The 17,038-nt window shown below is 41.1% G+C and overlaps 2 protein-coding genes across 3 annotated transcripts; one reads left to right on the forward strand and one right to left on the reverse strand.

Annotated features, from left to right (window-relative positions):
• Positions 1-1,129: 1,129 nt before the first annotated feature.
• Positions 1,130-9,330, reverse strand: LOC311427080 (elongation factor 2-like). The gene is made up of 4 exons (XM_084504084.1): positions 9,086-9,330; positions 3,437-3,634; positions 2,021-2,150; positions 1,130-1,513 (listed from the first exon to the last, which is right to left on the reverse strand). Exons 2-4 carry the CDS (start codon positions 3,455-3,457, stop codon positions 1,320-1,322), a joined length of 345 nt encoding a protein of 114 aa, XP_084360210.1. The 5' UTR covers positions 3,458-3,634; positions 9,086-9,330; the 3' UTR covers positions 1,130-1,319.
• On the forward strand, positions 8,714-16,818 carry LOC311427079 (uncharacterized protein). 2 transcript variants are annotated; one of them, XM_084504082.1, is made up of 4 exons: positions 8,714-9,024; positions 9,238-9,371; positions 16,192-16,272; positions 16,607-16,818. In XM_084504082.1, exons 1-4 carry the CDS (start codon positions 8,814-8,816, stop codon positions 16,640-16,642), a joined length of 462 nt encoding a protein of 153 aa, XP_084360208.1. In that variant the 5' UTR covers positions 8,714-8,813; the 3' UTR covers positions 16,643-16,818. The 2 variants fall into 2 exon arrangements, with proteins under 2 accessions (XP_084360208.1, XP_084360209.1); XM_084504083.1 differs by having other exon boundaries at positions 9,258-9,371.
• Positions 16,819-17,038: the final 220 nt, after the last annotated feature.

Genomic DNA, 17,038 nt, shown 5'->3' on the forward strand with positions numbered 1-17,038 from the left:
GTGAGGAAAGTGTTAATGTGAACAGCGTAGTTTTCCTACCATGTTGATATAAACACAGTAATTATCAAGCTTTAGTAATACTTAAATCCTTTAATTTACTTGTTTGTGGATGATATGCATCAATGAGCTGAAATAGTGTGGTACAGTCAGGTACAGTCGTGACCTTTTTTTTGTTCCACCAGACAATAAAGCCTTCATTTAAGTAGTGGTGGGTGCAGAGGAGACTGGGAGTCCCAGCTTAATGGCACAGGTCTTGATTCCAGGTGTGCTTCCTCTGATAAGCACACCTGTCCATTGTATCTAGATTAGTTTTTGCTTTACTCTTCCTTAAACAAGTCCTACATGGAAGTTAAAATGCATCTGACTATTTATCAAAGTAATTTGGGCAGGAGAACATCTTGCAGAAAAGGTGTGATGACTTCTTGCCTCTTTCTGCTATGGAACTTTCTGCTATGGAAGTATCTGTTTCTCTGAAAGGACTTGGAGAATGATCATCATGCATAAAAAACCATCACATAAACGCAGCCGTGCTGCAAGAGAACGCCCTTTTTTCCACCCATGTGTATGCCGCATCTTTTTCTGCATTTGCTGAAAGTGATCTTATTTAGTAGGACTAGCTGCTAAAATGTGTGCCTCAGAGAGGTCATACCTGTATACCTGAGGACTGTTAGCCCAAACTGGTTTAACAAGCTTCCATGCTTCCACAAAGCTGTCCAAAACAATTGTGTCATGTTGGCAGGGCTTTGCCCAATGATACAGCACAGACCACATGAGGTTCTGTACCTGTGCAGGAGCAAGAATTGCAGCACTTCCACTTGTAAATCTGCTTTTAAGTCTAGGCTCTGGACGCTAGGAAGCTTACCTGTGACTGCAATCCTTTCACTATCAGTCTTCAACAACACAGAGGATTCAAGTTTGGAAATGAGTGAATGCGTCTTCTGTCTGAGAGGACAAAATCCGACCATTCAACAAGAATTTCTGCAAGAGCAACAATGAAGGGAGCTCCTTCCTAGGTTAGAAAACAATTGCAGATTAGGCAAACTGGCAAGTACATTAGATAGAACAACTGATTTTTGTGTATTTTTGCTACAGGCAGCAATGATCACAGACAAGATACAGACAACAACAATTCCATAAACCAAAGTAACACGTTATTTTTATTTGTTTTAGTAGGTGATTATGCCACAATCACAATATATTAAGACGGTGTGTATTCAATGTGATATTCTAAAAACTTTCCATTTTCTTCCTTGGTTTTATGAGGAAATGGTCTCAGGACAAAACTGGGCAGTGTGTCGCACAACACAAAACAGATACGATTACAACTTATCTAGGAAGTTAGCTAGAGGTGGAATGCCATCCTTCAAGCCTTTGCATTTATGCATTTCAGCCACAACTTGCAGAAGATGAAAATTTGCATCGTTAGGATCTCCAGGCAAAATCTGCCAGTGATCAAAGGCACACTGTGGAAAAGCCTGGCTGCTGGTGTTGGACTTCAAGTCAGCAGTAAAACCTAATGCAAAGGGAAAAGAAAGAAGAAAAAAAAAAAAAAGCATTATTAAACAATGGAAAATAGTGGTTTATTGTGCATTTCTGCATAGATAGAACCCTAAAAACACTTTTTGAGAACCTGGGTAAGGTAGTGCTACCTTTTCAGGCTCACACCCATCTTCCTTTTATATATACCAATACCAAATTTTCTTGCCAGCTGCCACTGAAGATAGACTCCTGCATCCAACTTGGGAACAGAACCAGACAAAACACTTAAGTCTTTATTTGCAGTAGATACCACACATCCTTCTGGCACCCTCTGCTGGCGTGAAAGCCCAATTGAGTAGGTTGCCAGAAAAAAAAAAAAAAAAGTCAATTATTTCTTTTAAACCAATGAAACAAGTATGGGAAGAGAGAAGAGGAAAAAAACCGGAGGTAATAAAATTGGAATTCTTAAGTCCCTTTCACCCTGCAGTGGTGAAATGTGTGTGGGTAACAAAACAAAACAAACATAAAGGGGTTATCTTACCAAATGATTCATTTACAGGAATGTACGCCTTGACGACAAACATTGGAGTTCCTGCCACTTGGGATTCTTCAAAAACATGTCCCCTTTTCCTGTTCAGCACACCATAGGTCCCACCAAACACTTCTGGCCACTACAAAAAAAAAAATCAACTTACATAAAACTAGCAGATCACCAGTTACTAAAACACAGCCAGAGAGCATTAGACAATTCTAAACAGATCACTTGATCTCCTTCCCACAGCAGCTCCCCTCTCAGAGAAATTTTTCATGTGTAACAAGTGGCTTTGCTCCAACTTTCAGGATCTCTTTCTGAAGGTCTGCTTGCCGTCTCTGCCTCATAAGGCTGGGAAGTCTCCAAATACTGCAAACACTGACTAGACCGGATTGCAGTTTACATGCACAAAGTGAGGCAAAATGGCACATGGGTGCTGAAATACCTCCAACAACCTTTGGGTATGAGAAAGCAGGGTCCTCTGCTCTGTAATAAATGCATTTATTTCAGGACGCAAATTTTATAAAACAATCTCACCATACATTATCTTAGAAGTTCAAACATGACTAACAAGCATTCTGATAAAATCGGATTTGAACAAACAAAACCAAACACCTTTCCTTGGAAACATACCATTAAGGTTGCAAAAAATCCCCTGCTTTGTCATGGTAGATCTCATGAGTCATAAAGGTGAAATACTTCTCCTTTTTCCGGTTTGTCTTTACTTGCACTCACACTCCTCAGTCCTCATGGCTAAGACATTTTTAAGGAACTGAGCTGGTAGATTTCCTTCCCAGCACCCAGCATCATAGCCTGGAATTAATTTTTAAAGTAGGTCTCAAATCTTCTAATCACTTTTAAGATAGTTAAGACAAAATGGTATGTGAATTGCTGTTCTTGGTGATAAATAAATATTTTTAACATGAAATACATTTTCCAAGCTCTTTCATGGAAAAATGTCCCTTACCATTACCATGCTTCAAATGACTTTACAACTTGCTAACTTTGCATTTGCAGATATCACAGGGGCAATACTAAAAGGACACCAAACTCATTTTTAGGAACAGTGTGTCAGTCTGTAAGCAATCCAGTAAAAACAAAGGCTACTAATAAGAATCTTTCTGAAAGCATCTTCCTTGGTAGTGAGAAACAGATAAGAGCCATCACTAGATGATCACTTTTAGCTGTACTCCAATACTGCCCAATGTGCCCTCTGAAGATGGGTGACATGGACCGTGAACTTCTGCTCTGTAACGCACAACTTGATTCACGTATCAACTTGAAAAAGCTCTGACAAGATGCAAGGCTTTGAGCAAATAATCTTTTTCGTCTTCAAACTAAAATAAATAAATAAATAAAAAAACAATCAACCAAAAAACAAACAAACAAAAAAAAAAAACAACCCAGAAAGACGCAAACTCTTACGTAGGCTTGATGGTGATACATCTTTCTTGTTCATCTTTGCCGTGTTTCGTCAGCTCTGGCTGAAGCGATGACGCCTGCTTTACAAACCAAGGAGTCTGTCAGTGTTGATTTGCCATGATCAATGTGAGCAATCACAGCCATATTTCTAATTTTGGACTTGTCCATGAGCGCTCGGACCAGGTCTTCTGTGAAATTCACCTGGGTGGAGAATGAAAAAAAATTAGTTTCTTTTTAAAGCAAGTCTATGTGACATCTAAACTTTTACTACTTGATTTTAAATTTACGATCTAAAGAAGAAATGAAGTTGTTCATAACATTAAGTATCACAGATAGTTCACGTTTTTGACATGTTTTTGTAAGCACAAAGAGTGGAGGTGCACCTTAAAATGCAGCTCAGACTTATCTGCCACAAAAAGGGAGAATCGCCCCGTGGGGACAGAACAGCTCGTCTCTGCCAAGCGCTACAGGAGCAGCATCAAGCTGCAGCTTTCAGGAGAGCTCCCACAAACGGCCTCTCCTCTCCTCCCAGTGTTGCCCCTCACTTTCCGAGTCTTCTTCCCAGACTGCTCCCCACCTCCCGAGGCTTTTGGTGTTTTAGGCAAGGGCCTGGCTCTTCTGCAGCCAATACACCAGAAACTGATGGTTCACCTCAGCCACAAACCTCTTTAAAGACTTCATTGGTGAAATGCAAGATTTTCAGAGCCCTTCTCACAAACGTTATCCCAGAATGAATTTTTCTTATTTCCATAATGACTCTGCCTGTTGCTGAGAGCTATTCCCCTCCTTTGATTTTCAGAAGGAAGTACCTGACCCTGGTAATTATGTATTAAACACATGGCACCTTAGCAAAGGACGACGAGATCTTACTAATCTAGGCTTGTCTCATTCCATACTGAGAGACACCTGCAGGTCACAGCAGTGCAGTTAATGGGGTTATTCTTGCAAATCCTTTTAGTGCATGAGCTGCCACAGAGGGAATAAAAAGACAAAAACAAAACAAAACAGAACAACAAAGATGGAGAATATTAAGCATACACAAAAATCACACACCACACCGCTAGCTCATACTAGTTGCTCTAATGGGGAAAGATACACCAGAAGGAACACTTAAAAAGATGGAGTTGTAATTAGCAGAGAAATAAAGAAACTCATTTCTATCACTACAGCAACAAACGTTTCTAACGCAGTCTGAGTCTTAATGAGTGCATCTGAACACCTGGAACCTGTCTTCATGCAAGGATAAAGTATTAGTAAAAAAAAACAGCCCAGCTCAGCCCAAAATATGATTACATGTAGGAGACAAAGCAGGGTTTTTGTACAGATCAGATACATTTCTGATCTGCTTCTTGATTACCCCACATCCCAACTTTGGGCTGTGTGGAAGGGAGGTTACCCTGCACAGCCCTTGGAGAGAGGGGGGATGTGGTAGGGAGCCTCTGGGTGAGGACTGAGGGTCCGACAGCAACCCTGATGTTGTCGTGGGTGTCAGCTTCAGCCCGGGTGGTGGCATGGGTGAGCTGTTCTTTGGCAGTGGGGGAAGCCTCAGGGTGAGCTGCCCTTGTCCTTACGGGAGACGTCACATTCCCATAACATAAACTGGGAAAATCATGCTGCCTCAACAAATAGGGCTGGGAGATTGCTAAAGCGTGTTCCTAAAGAATATTAAAGAATCCTTTTCAAATTTTAACATTTTCCCTGTTTTTATACTGTTCTGTGCTAAAAAGGAAAAAAAATCACTGTTCTATGACAATTTAGTGCTACATCTGTGCTACATACAATCATCTCATCCAGTATGTGAACAGTTAAGTGTTGAGAAGTACACATACCACCTCTTTGTGTTTGCTAACTACCCACTTAATTGATAAATATTTAATCAGTGTAAATATTACTTTAAAATTTATATTCCTTTAGATATTACTTTTAACTGAAATCTTTATTTTTTCATTGTCTGCAAGTCTCCAACACACAGGCTAAATTTAGGTCTTTTTTTGGGGCAGGGAGCAGAGATAACTGTAACAGTTTTACTCCTTATGTTTTACGCATGCAGTCCTCCTACAAATGTCCATTTTCATTAACGTAAACTTTGTGCACATTTTTCTCCCACTTGACTGGATGCTCTCCTACAGGCTGTTCATATTGTCTGCAGCAGGATGGTATTGGAGTTGTAAAATCCCTGATCCGTGCTTAAAAACAACAAAGCCTTACCCTCCAGTTGGGATAATCATATCTCCCTGTTGTAAAAGCAGAAGATATATGGAGTGACCATTATAAAAGACTTGGATGTGAAACGTCAGCTTTATGGTGTAGTTGCTTGGTGGTTTAACAAGTCATTAAGACAGTGATATTGCTTGTGGAGCTGCAGCAGCTTGGGTTTGAGATGAAAACAGCTCTAAGTCATGGTGAAGGAAAGGAGAGCACAGAAGCACAGCGAGAGATGAGCAAGGCCAGACAGTACTGGAGAGGAAGGCAGGGGGTAAGGCAAAGAAAAGGGAAATCTACATCCAACTGTAAGGGACTGGAAGGACTCCAGGTCCTAAAGCTCTATGTTATACCACAACAGAAGGGTAACATCATCTATCAAGGGGGTTTAAAGGCAGGCCTCAGTAAGTGGCATCAAAACTTTTGCTGATAAGTCTCTGGGCAAAACAATCCTCAAAACATACTAAAAAAATTATCTCAAGCTTTCCATCCTTTTGCTCAACTACAGGATACAGAATCACAGAATCACAGAATTTTCTAGGTTGGAAGAGACCTCAAGGTCATCGAGTCCAACCTCCAACCTAACGCTAACAGCCCTCCAGGACTGCATTCCTTCTCAGAAACCAAAGTTCTAGTGTTTTAATTATTACTGCCTCAGTACTTTTTGCCAGGAATACAACACAACACACTTGGCATGAGGCTTTCAGCATGGAGGAAGCTACATTTTAACAGAACTCTGCAAAACTGATCCTTATCTTGCTCCTGCAAGCACCACTCCTTTCCTTCCCAGTGGCTTCCACACCTGGGGAATTATCTTCAAGTTGGATTCTTATCCTCAGAGTGTCCAGGGACAGGGGCTCCGGATACTTGAATCTTACCTAAAGGCCTAGAAGTAAGTTTGTTGCTAGCAATGACCTCTTCTGCAACAGAGCAATAAAGCTCATTTGTAGCAGAGGATGGGATTTTCTCGGCTACCACCCCATAGTGTAAGACAACTCCTACAGAAATCTAAAGTTATTAAAAGTATCATTGCTTCCTATTTAAACCAAACATTATAAAGTCTGTTCACTGTCTGTCATTGCTTGCTGGAGAACAATCACTTCTCCTTTAAAATTATCCCAAATCTTTCTTCTTTGCATTTGACCTCAAACTGATTTGGACAACCATTTAATTTACCAAGCAATTAGGCTTGCAGAGACTAATTATTATTTAAAAATTGATATAGAATTTACCTGCACAAAAAGCTACAAGTTTTACCAGTAGCTATATTTCAATTTTCTTCTAGGTCAATGGTGAAATCATTAAGTAGCATTACAGGGCAGCAAACTTGTTCTATGTGGTCACTCCCTTTACCTAATTAATTCATCAACAATTAGTGAAGCTGGAAGGCACTTGCAGACCATTTCAGTAAACTAAAAGATAATAAGGAGCCAGAATGGCACAACTATCTGAATCACCCAAGATACTGCCAAAAATTTGGCTATTACTGATGTCTTTATAGACAGGGATTCTTATCTAAAGACATCCAAAAATCTTTAAAAAGGTTTATTTCCTGCTCTGATCATGGCTGTACCCCTCAGATTTGGGATTATGCAATCATTCTTCAGTGCTTTACTAACTACGTCCTACATAAATCCATGTTTTTTGTCTAGAAGGAACTTCAGGCCAATACTACTCAACTCCTTCTCAACTCCTGCTGCAACACTGGCTTTAAAAAAAAAAGAGGAAAGTCCTTAAGAGTGCTCCCCCAAAACAGTCAGTATCAACACCGATCATTTAGATGATGTTAATACTGACAGCCAAGCACACCTTTATTATCTTTTGGTTAATCCATTGGCCTAAGTAAGCGTTTTTAAGAGCATAACACTGCTGTCTCACTTCCAGTTCACTTTGTCATATCACAGCAGCTGTTCTTGTTTATACAGCTCAGTAAGCCATTGTTAAGTTTCTGCTAATTAGCTTGTTGATAAAATATAGTATATTAGAAAACACAGAGAGCTCTGTTCAAGCATTAATATTAATGTCTTGCAAGGCTTTCTGGCAGAAACTTCAGGAATATGTATTAGTAAATAAATACATTTACCTCTTCATTTACCCAAATGCCAACACGGAATTTACCATTTGTGCTGTTCTATAATGGAAAGAGGCATTGGCATCACAACAATTTTTGTCACAGAGACAACTGAAAGCACAAAGCCAGATTAAAAATTAATAGCCATTTTAATTTTAAATCTGTTTCTCATTGTAGAACTGCTACAAAGCTTCTTATCCGTTGTGCAAGGTGGCAACCAGATCAAAGTTATCTTCCTATATGATGCTGCAGAGGAGTTGAGGTCTCCTGTGAGCAACACCATGCAAAAGTAAAGGAGAAGGCAGTGGTATTTGCAGGAGGGAGAAACATTGCTGGTTTATTACAAAGAGGACATAACTTTGGCCAAAACTCTCAAGCTTTGTGGCTGATAAAGCCAGCCACAAGGACCTCCTGGCAGGTACTGTGTGCCATTTGGGCAACCTGCACCGCAGCGCTGCACGTCCCTGGCTAGCAGCACCCCGGGGCACAGCCTCATCGCAGCACAGCCTCAGGTCAGAAATACATCTTCTAAAAGCAAAGAAGATTAAAATGCTTATAGAAGCAGGCTAGGTGACTATACTGCCCATTTCAGCACAAGGTGGTGACAGTTGTACAGCAGAAGATTACAGGAATAAAACTGAAGATCCAGGAAACGCGAAGCCATGCAAGCATCTGCTCGTCACAGGTTGGTAAATTCTCATTCACTAGGATAAAAAGAGCTTCTAAACAAATGAAACTGCTTTTATTTAAAATAACGGGGCAGGTTCCCTAAGTGGAAAAATGACTAATGAATAAATTATCCCCACATCACAGCCTGTCTCTCCTGACCTGCTTCAGGTCAAGGCATCCTTCCCCACGGTTAGTGCACGGTACGACATGTCTGGTCACACACAGGCAAAGTCTTTCCCCAACCTCAACGGAAAAAATGCTTTTATCTCCCATATTTATAAACTCTGATGCCCAGCGTTTAGCCTGAGAGCTTCTTCTTGACCTGTGAGCAACACAGACACGACCGAGGCCGTGCCCTGCGCCAGGAGGGGGAAGCAAGCAGATCCCCCTGCCCCCTTAACACCAACAGAGCTCGGAGGGGATAAAAACGAAGCTCAGATGCCGGGAGGGAGGGGACGCGCCCAGCACCGCCCCAGCAGCCTCCTGCCGTGCTCCAGAGGGCCGGCACCACCGCCGGGCTGCCAGAAAAACGAGGCGAAGCTCCCCGAAAGTGCGGCGGAGAGCCGCCGGCCCTTCCCCACAGCGGGCAGGGCGAGAAGATGGCGGCCGCGCCCCCCTCAGGAGCCCGCTCCTCAGAGGACGGCGGCGGGTAGGCAGCCGCGCCTCAGCTCCTTCTTCTGCTCCTCTTCCTCCTCCTCCTCCTCACTCACCATGGCCGTGGATCCCTCCAGCTGTGTTCGGGCTCCTGAGGCGGTGCCTGTTCTGCTCTGTCACCGTGTCCACGGTGTCCAGAGGGGACGGCAGCCCCTCAGGGTCCCCGCTCTGCTGAGGGGACAGGGAATGGAGTCCCGGCTCTTCTCAGATCCCCTTCCACTTTTTCAGGTGCTGGCAGCGGTGAGGAGGACGCGAGGCGGAGCCCTGTCCCCGTCCTTGTCCCTGTCCCCGGGCACAGCCTGCAGGGGGAGATGCAGCCTCGGCTCCTGCTGGACCCCAGCGGTAGGTTTCCCACCGGGGTGTGTGCCCTGAGCAGCCGGGTTTGGGGCCAAAGCAGCTGGATTTGGGGCCAAAACCCCTCGGTGGTTCCTTCTGGCAGTGGGTTAAGTGGCTTAGCAGCTCCCGGTTAAGGTGCGAAGACTGCAAGTCCCTTCAAAAAATAGCTTGCTGTCATTAAAGGCATTAGAGTAATAACACTTCACATTCCTAAGACAGACTTTCACCCGAAAATGTCTTCTAGAAATATGTAATTAAGTTGTCAAGCACAGAGCGAGTGCATGAATGTCTTAACCAGCTTCTGGGATCAAGATAAATGAAAAACTTATATAGTAGTGCTTCCTAAAAACTGAAGGTCTGAAAAGAATAATATCAAATCCGACTATGGTGTAAGCATATTGTTACATATAAAACTCTGTGGGTGGAATAAATGGCACTATTGATCATGCCAAAGGAGTGGTACGGGTCAGAAACAGCTCCCTGCCTTAGGCATGGAAAAGTACTGTCCTGGTACTTTCTGCAGAGCTTCTGACCAAGGAGAGCTTGCAGGATTTTACTCAATTAGATAAAGTTTAATACAATCAAATAGATTTAAGATATCAAAATAGCAACAGCAAGCCCTCCGGAAGGAGTGGAAAGTGAGAACGGGATTAGGAAATTCTGGCTTGCACTTTTTTTCTTTTCTTGAAACAGCAGGAGCTCAGAATTACACCTTGCCTCAAAGGCATTACTCATTTTATCAAAGAGCAGGTATTAGTCATACCATACTCCTCAAAGCAGTACTATAACAGAGGAAAAACTAGATCTGAGATCTTCATATTGCATGGGCTGTAAGCCCTATGTGTTGTTGCCTTGTTGTTAGCTATACTTGAAAAGAATAATGACTGACCAAAAGTCCTTTACTTGTTCAAGAAAGAAAATAGCTGAGAACCTCTTGTCATTCAGCTCCTGTGACAGCATGTGCTATTACAGTCATCTGCTTCTCTGAACAAGAAGAAAATTCACCAAATAACTTTGATGGCAAACTTTCTCTAATCAAAGGTTTGTTCCTCTTGTAGTGCATCTTGTATGATGTTGTGGTTTAACCCTCCTGGCAGCTAGGCACCACACAGCTGTTTGCTTACCCTCCCCCCTCCCTCTCTGGGATAGGGAAGAGAAATGGGAAAGTGAAGCCTGTGGGTTGAGATAGAGACAGTTTATTAAGACAGGAAAATAATAACAGTAATGATGATAATAGTACTACTACTAATAATGTTTACAAAACGAGTGATGCACAATGCAATTGCTCACCACCTGCTGACCAATGCCCGTCCTAACCCCAAGCGGCTGGCCCGCATCCTGGCTAGCCACCCCTATATATTGTTCAGCATGACATCAGATGGTATGGAATACCCCTTTGGCTAGTTTGGGCCAGCTGTCCTGGGTCTGTCCCCTCCCAGCTCTTGCTGCACCCCCAGCCTGCCCACTGGTAGGAGAGATTGAGAAGCTGAAATGTCCTTGGCTTGGTGTAAGCACTGATCTGCAACAATTAAAACATCAGCGTGTTATCAGCACTCTTCTCATCCTAATCTGAAACATAGCATTCTGCCAGCTACTAGGAGGAAAATTAACTCTGTCCTAACTGAAACCAGGTCACGTGAGTTGTGAAGCAGACATCAAACAGCTGCATCTAATCAACCTGATTGTGTTACAACAGACAGAGAAGCACTGTTTTTTTTTTTTTTTTCTGCAGAATTGGACAGCACTGCTATGGACTTACTTAGGCAGACAGAAATTCGGCTCTGTGTGCAGTTCTCTGTCAAAACGGAGAGCTTTCTGGAGACCTGATGGTTGATTACAAAACAAGCTTTTCTTGTGCCTGCATGCACACACCTGCAATCTTAGGACCAATTTGCACAGCTGGTGCAAACGCATGATTCTATAAATATAATTGAAATTAACTTTATTTCATCTGTCTTATTACATTTCAATTTATGCCAATCTGTGCAGGAAAACAAAACTTATGAAACTCTTGAATGGCTTCCAAATTAACAGGCTCTTTGAAAAAAAATCTTGTTTTCTGGCTTGCTATCTTTACGGGTATCTTATTCTTTACAAGACTTTCGTTCTGTTTAAAAATTACAGCTCTTACACAAAGTACATTTTAGCCTTTATACTGCCTGCAAGATTCTTTTTACAGGTGCTAATCATTCTTCCCAGTGTTTTACTAAGAGCACAGCCTTCTTTCGTACTTTTGGAGCAATTACTGGCCTCTCTCCTGCCCAGTGTCATCCTCATCTATGGATGTGGAGAATGCAATACTAAATCCTTTCTGGTTGAAACATTGCTAAAATGAATAAGTGGAGTTAATGAAAATGCACAGAAAGACTAAAAATCATGCCTATAGAAACAGCAGAGCACAAGGGCTTGTGCCATTCACATAAGTGAAGCGTTAAATTATCGTTGTACTTGCTTTCTGCAAGTTTATTTCTTGATTTCTTTTTTATATGTTGTGATATGGCCTAGAAGAATCTAAAATTATTTCATCAGTGGTTAATTGTTCTGTGTTTCCAGCATTGTAAATAAGAGTAGACAGGAGAAAATTTGGGACGTTTCAGGAACTTTGAAAAGAGAGGTTGGTTAAAAGTGTAGCCGAGGTTTTTTGAAAATAAGTAGATCCAAAGTGTAACAAGTATTGATCCTCTGTTGTATTGAGGGTACAAAGGGCCAGAGTCCTTTTTCAGTAAACTTTATTTGTGCTCAAAACAAGAAAAAGATTATTTTGCTAGTTAATACCTACAGGTATTAATACAGCAGGAGAAGCTGTGATATAACAGGGGGGCTGTTTCCTGCTTTCAGTGTTTCACATCCATTTTCACGTGCCGTGTTTTGCTTTGGATCCACTTTTTCGTACATGATCTTATGTTTTTCTTATGTAGAGACTGATGTACTTTGGTCTAGATTCTGCTTTCTATTCCATTCACACAGTTGTTGCCTGCTTTGTAGTGCACAGAGTACTTGGGATCTCCAGGGGTGTAACTGAGCCAAATGGTCTCATGATCTATACGGATTAATTTTGACACATTCAGTAGTTTAGAGGATGGGTATTACCAAAGGCACTTGTGTGGACAAGCAGAACTTTCTCTTGCAATCCTCCAGGTTAGCCAAGCACAAGGCAGCTCTGACCTGAAAGTCAAATAAGTTACTTGGTCTAGTTTTGTTTTAATTATATGTCTGTCTTTTTTTTCAGGGAGTATATTAGCTCAGGGGTGGCAGTCCATTTCCATGACTATATAGCTTCCATGCCAGTGTTGCCACGGATCTTGAGAGTTCCCAGTGTATCTGAAGAGCTCAGTTATGCCTTCACCTATATATATCAGATAGATATATATCTGATATATATATATATATATTTCTGATAAATTATATATATAATTTTTTCCTAGAACAGTTCAAATTTGAACCCTGCATGGATGAAAATGGCAGCACCTTAACTAACAGCTTGGAATGTTCTGTAAATCCAGTGTCCTATTTGTCTCTTGTTCAAATATATTGACTCAGATATTGACCTGACTGTCCTCTAAAGACAGCAGGTTTATGCATGTTTCAGTAGATCAGCAATTTGGGTCTGGTTTCTGGTAGTGATGCATGAGAAGAAAAAGAAGCAACTTTATTACTGCAACAAAATCTTTTGCTGATATGATATATGATGGGGCAACTATTCTTTACAACTGAAGGGTCACGTACTTTTTGGACCACTGGCAAGGACCAGTCCTGTGAAATTTTCATCAATCGAGCAGTAGACCAGTTTGAATCATATGCCTTACAATATTTCTGTATGAATAAAAAGCTGTGATAGATGTGCTTATGGCAGCAAAAAATACCTCACCAACACAATCTGTGAAAGTGATGCCACTGAATCCTGTAAACAGTAGAAAAGGTTTAAAAAAAAAAAAAGTTGATTTTCAGGGCTGTAAAAAGAACGTCCCATAAATTATAAGTTGAAGTTGTATGGTATAACAATCTTTGGAAAGTGGTGAATAATTTCACTACCAACTTTTGGGATTTTCTAGCAAAGCACTGTTTTTAAAACTGAATGTTTCATTAATTTGTTGCTGGGGCTTTTTTTTGTGCTTTGTAGCCTCTTATCTCAAGCAGCCTGTGTTTTTGAAGCCTTGACTATCCTGCTAAACTTAATTTCATCTTGAAGTTCAGATAATCAAGGGCATATTGTTATATATAAGACATGCATCTTTAATTTATCCTCATAGCTTTTACTTAATAGAATGCGATTCTTTTAAAACTATTAATCAGAATGCTGATGAGTTTCATTTGCTATTTTTTAAATTATGCATTGTCTGTAGTTAAGCAACCTCTTCAGATTTTGCAGGCACTTCAGAAATGCCCGGGTTTATCTCACAAAATAGTAGACTTTTAACAGAGATATACATTGGAGGCCTTACTTGGCAATGAAGGGAGTCTGGCACTTTACAAAGGTGTTTCAGCTTGTTGCTTGACTGAAAATTATTCTGAGTGAATGGTTAGTGGAATATACCATGTGATATATTTTCTGTTCTTTCACTGGATGGCTTGCAAGAATACCTGTTGCATATTAGTACTGGCACTAACACACAAAAGCAGCACATAAGATTTTCAAAAGTACTGTCTCTGTATTGCCTTTAGTCTTTTCTCCTTAAGTGAGCGAGATTGCTGTTGTCCTTGATTTGAAGTAATTTGGCCCTAAATGTCTGTTCTTGAAAAGCCAAGCTGTAAAAATGAGCATTTTGCAAACGCTGGTATCTGTAAATTTGGAATGCATTGCCTGATTGTTTGTGCTAGTGAAACACACATGGTTGTCTACACATACCCAATGAACAAGGACATAACTGAGTGGTCTCATAAATAAGGCACCAGACTTGGTTTGGGAAATGAGATAAAGACTTTCGAAAATGACATAATCTCTTCTTCCCATTGTCCATGCTTCTGAATTAAATTAATAATGCTTCCCTAGCTTATCACTGTTTATTATCATAATACTTATAATTTAATAGAATATTAAATATAGTGATACGGATGTAGAAGATATTTTATCAAATATTTAAGATAATTTAGTTGTAGTGCTCATTCAGTTCTATTTGTAAAACAGTGAAAAGGAAATGAAAGTACAGGGAATGAAATGTTTTTCTGCTTCAAGAAGAATGCAGGCAGATTTTCTGTAGTGAATTAAATAAGGGCTCCCACTCATCTTTCTGGTAACTCTTCTACATTGAGAACATCTGGCAGGTTGCTCTGAAAAGGTCACATCTGCTTATCTGGGAGCAGGGTATGCTCTGTAATTGACTGGGAAGAATAGCACAGGCCAAGTGGCAATGCAATAAGGTTGCCCTTAGCAAAGCCACTTCGGAAGTAAACACAGTTTCGAGAAGCTGCCTCAGGAAAGCAGTTTTGGTGAACTCAAGCATACAGGGTTTGAAATCTCCAAAGAATTTTTGATTCTTTATTACTCAGGAAGAGAACAGATAAAGGCTGAGGGCTCCTTGCTCGTGCCACATGCAGCAGCCAGCTTCCTTCGTTGGCAGAGCCACGGTGAGCACCTCCAAGCCTGGGACTGAGCAGCTGACACTTCACAGCCTGGTAGGATCAGCTGCCTGGGGCACTCAAACCTTATCTCCGCTGCGACCTGCCAAGGTGTATGTGTCCCTGTGAGGCTGAGGATATCACAGAGCAGAGTCACGGTGTGAGCAGGCTGGAGGATGGGCACTCACTAAAATGGGGCAGCTTTGGAACAAAGCACTGCAGTGATCATACTAATCAAGGCTGATAAAGTGAATCTAAAGTTTTGCTGTCTTCTTTTTATGCCATAACTGCAGGCAGCGAGGCTTGTAATAATCAACTCAACTTTTTCTTACATCACCTAGCAGCAATCATAAGCATAATTATTTACTGGATAAATATAAAAATTATAATCATTTTCAAGCAGAAATGATCTGAGCTTCAGTGGGGAGGCAAAAAGCATTGCGTCTACAATAATGCCACTGTTAAATATTTCTGTGTATATCTGAGTGACGATAGTTATGAGAACTCTGTGTAGTGTTGTAGTCTAAGAGTGACTCCCATCATTTAACATAACTTTTTCTTACCTCACCTAGCAGCAATCATAAGCAGTTTACTTCAATGATAAACGTTAAAAAATGGCATTAAAATAAATGATTGTAATTACAGGGAAAAAGAGTCTGTTGTGGTACTGAATGTTTGTTCGTAGTCAGTTCTTTACAAAGGAGTGTTTTTCATTTTACAAACAGAAGGATGCTTTTTCATAATGTCTCCCTCCCCTTGTGCTCCCTGAGAGCTAAAATATTAAATGTGAACTGTTTGGTGTCCCTGATATAACTGTGAGACATTGGACTTCTGCAGATCAGACAATTTTGTCAGTGTTGCATGAGGCAAAAAAGTAGAATCCAATTAATTATTTCAAGTTTTTATTTGGTCATAATACCAACAGGTTTATGGACTTGTTTTTGTCATTAGTGGGAACAGGCACTCCTTTTTTTTTGTGTGTGTGTATGTGTTTCATTATTGAATGATACTTTAAAGCTGGAAAATTGCATTAAGATCAGGAAAAAAAAGAAGGAAAGATTTTTCTCTAAGGCACTGCCATATGTCTTTCCAGGTGGAAATACAACAGGGTGCAGTAAGGCAAGGATTGTGGAAGGACCCTGTTGTGCTTGGCTGTTGGAAAGCATATGGTGCAATAATATTCCAGCTCTGACTGTGAATTTTCCTTCTTGTCTTGTCTGGCAAATATGACTATTTCTAATGTATACTCAAATATTCTGTTTGTGCCTAGGAAGAGAGTGCTTCTCCATTACCAGACCTGCCTACTAGATCAGGTCCTACCTCAAAGAGAACCTCAGAAGAAACAGAAGAGGTATGGTAAATGCCTTCAATCATTGTCTGAACCACCTTTACAATGTTTCTACATCACAGAGGGTTGGATTTCAGTGGATTTCTAGGTTACAGAGGGTTGGATTTCAGTGGCCTAATGGGGCATTTCAGGATGCTGGATTTCCAGAAGGAATCTCTTTCCATCTTGATATGGTAGCTGCTCCAAAGACAAGTAGTGCTGGTCTTCAGCCAATTTTTGCGCCCCTGCAGTAATGCTGAGCTGCAGTTGGCTTGGTATCAGGGCTTCCTTCCGATGTTTGAAGGGCACTGCATGGAAAGTACTGCATTCAGAATATATTATTGCTTCACTTCCTCAGGCTGCTCCTCAGGGCACGATGCTGCAGACGTGTTAATGAAACCCAAGCTCCTATCTTCTTGCCCTCTTGTGCTTGGCCAGGCATGTCTAGGACTGCATGGAGCTTCACGTCTCGCAGGCCTTCACTTCTTGGAGCTTGCTGAAATGCTTCACACGTATGTGTAATCAGAGTTTTTAATGAAAAATAAAAGTTATATTTGTTTCGGTATCATCTTCCAGTATTAGGTCACTGTACAGTATAGCTTCTGGGTTGCTTGTGGCTTCTGAGGAAAATGGCATAAATCTCTGGCACTTGGCAGTTTTGAAATATGAAGCCCATGCGGGGAAGTTTGTCTGTAATCATAAGCAGCTTAATGACTGGCTTCTGTTCTGCAGCTGGAGGGGGGTTTAATGTCTCCTAAAATATATTATCATCTCTAAAGCTATGATCTCT

This window comes from Aythya ferina (genome assembly GCF_964211825.1).
Source record: "Aythya ferina genome assembly, chromosome: Z".
In the NCBI taxonomy this organism is placed as follows: domain Eukaryota; kingdom Metazoa; phylum Chordata; class Aves; order Anseriformes; family Anatidae; genus Aythya; species Aythya ferina.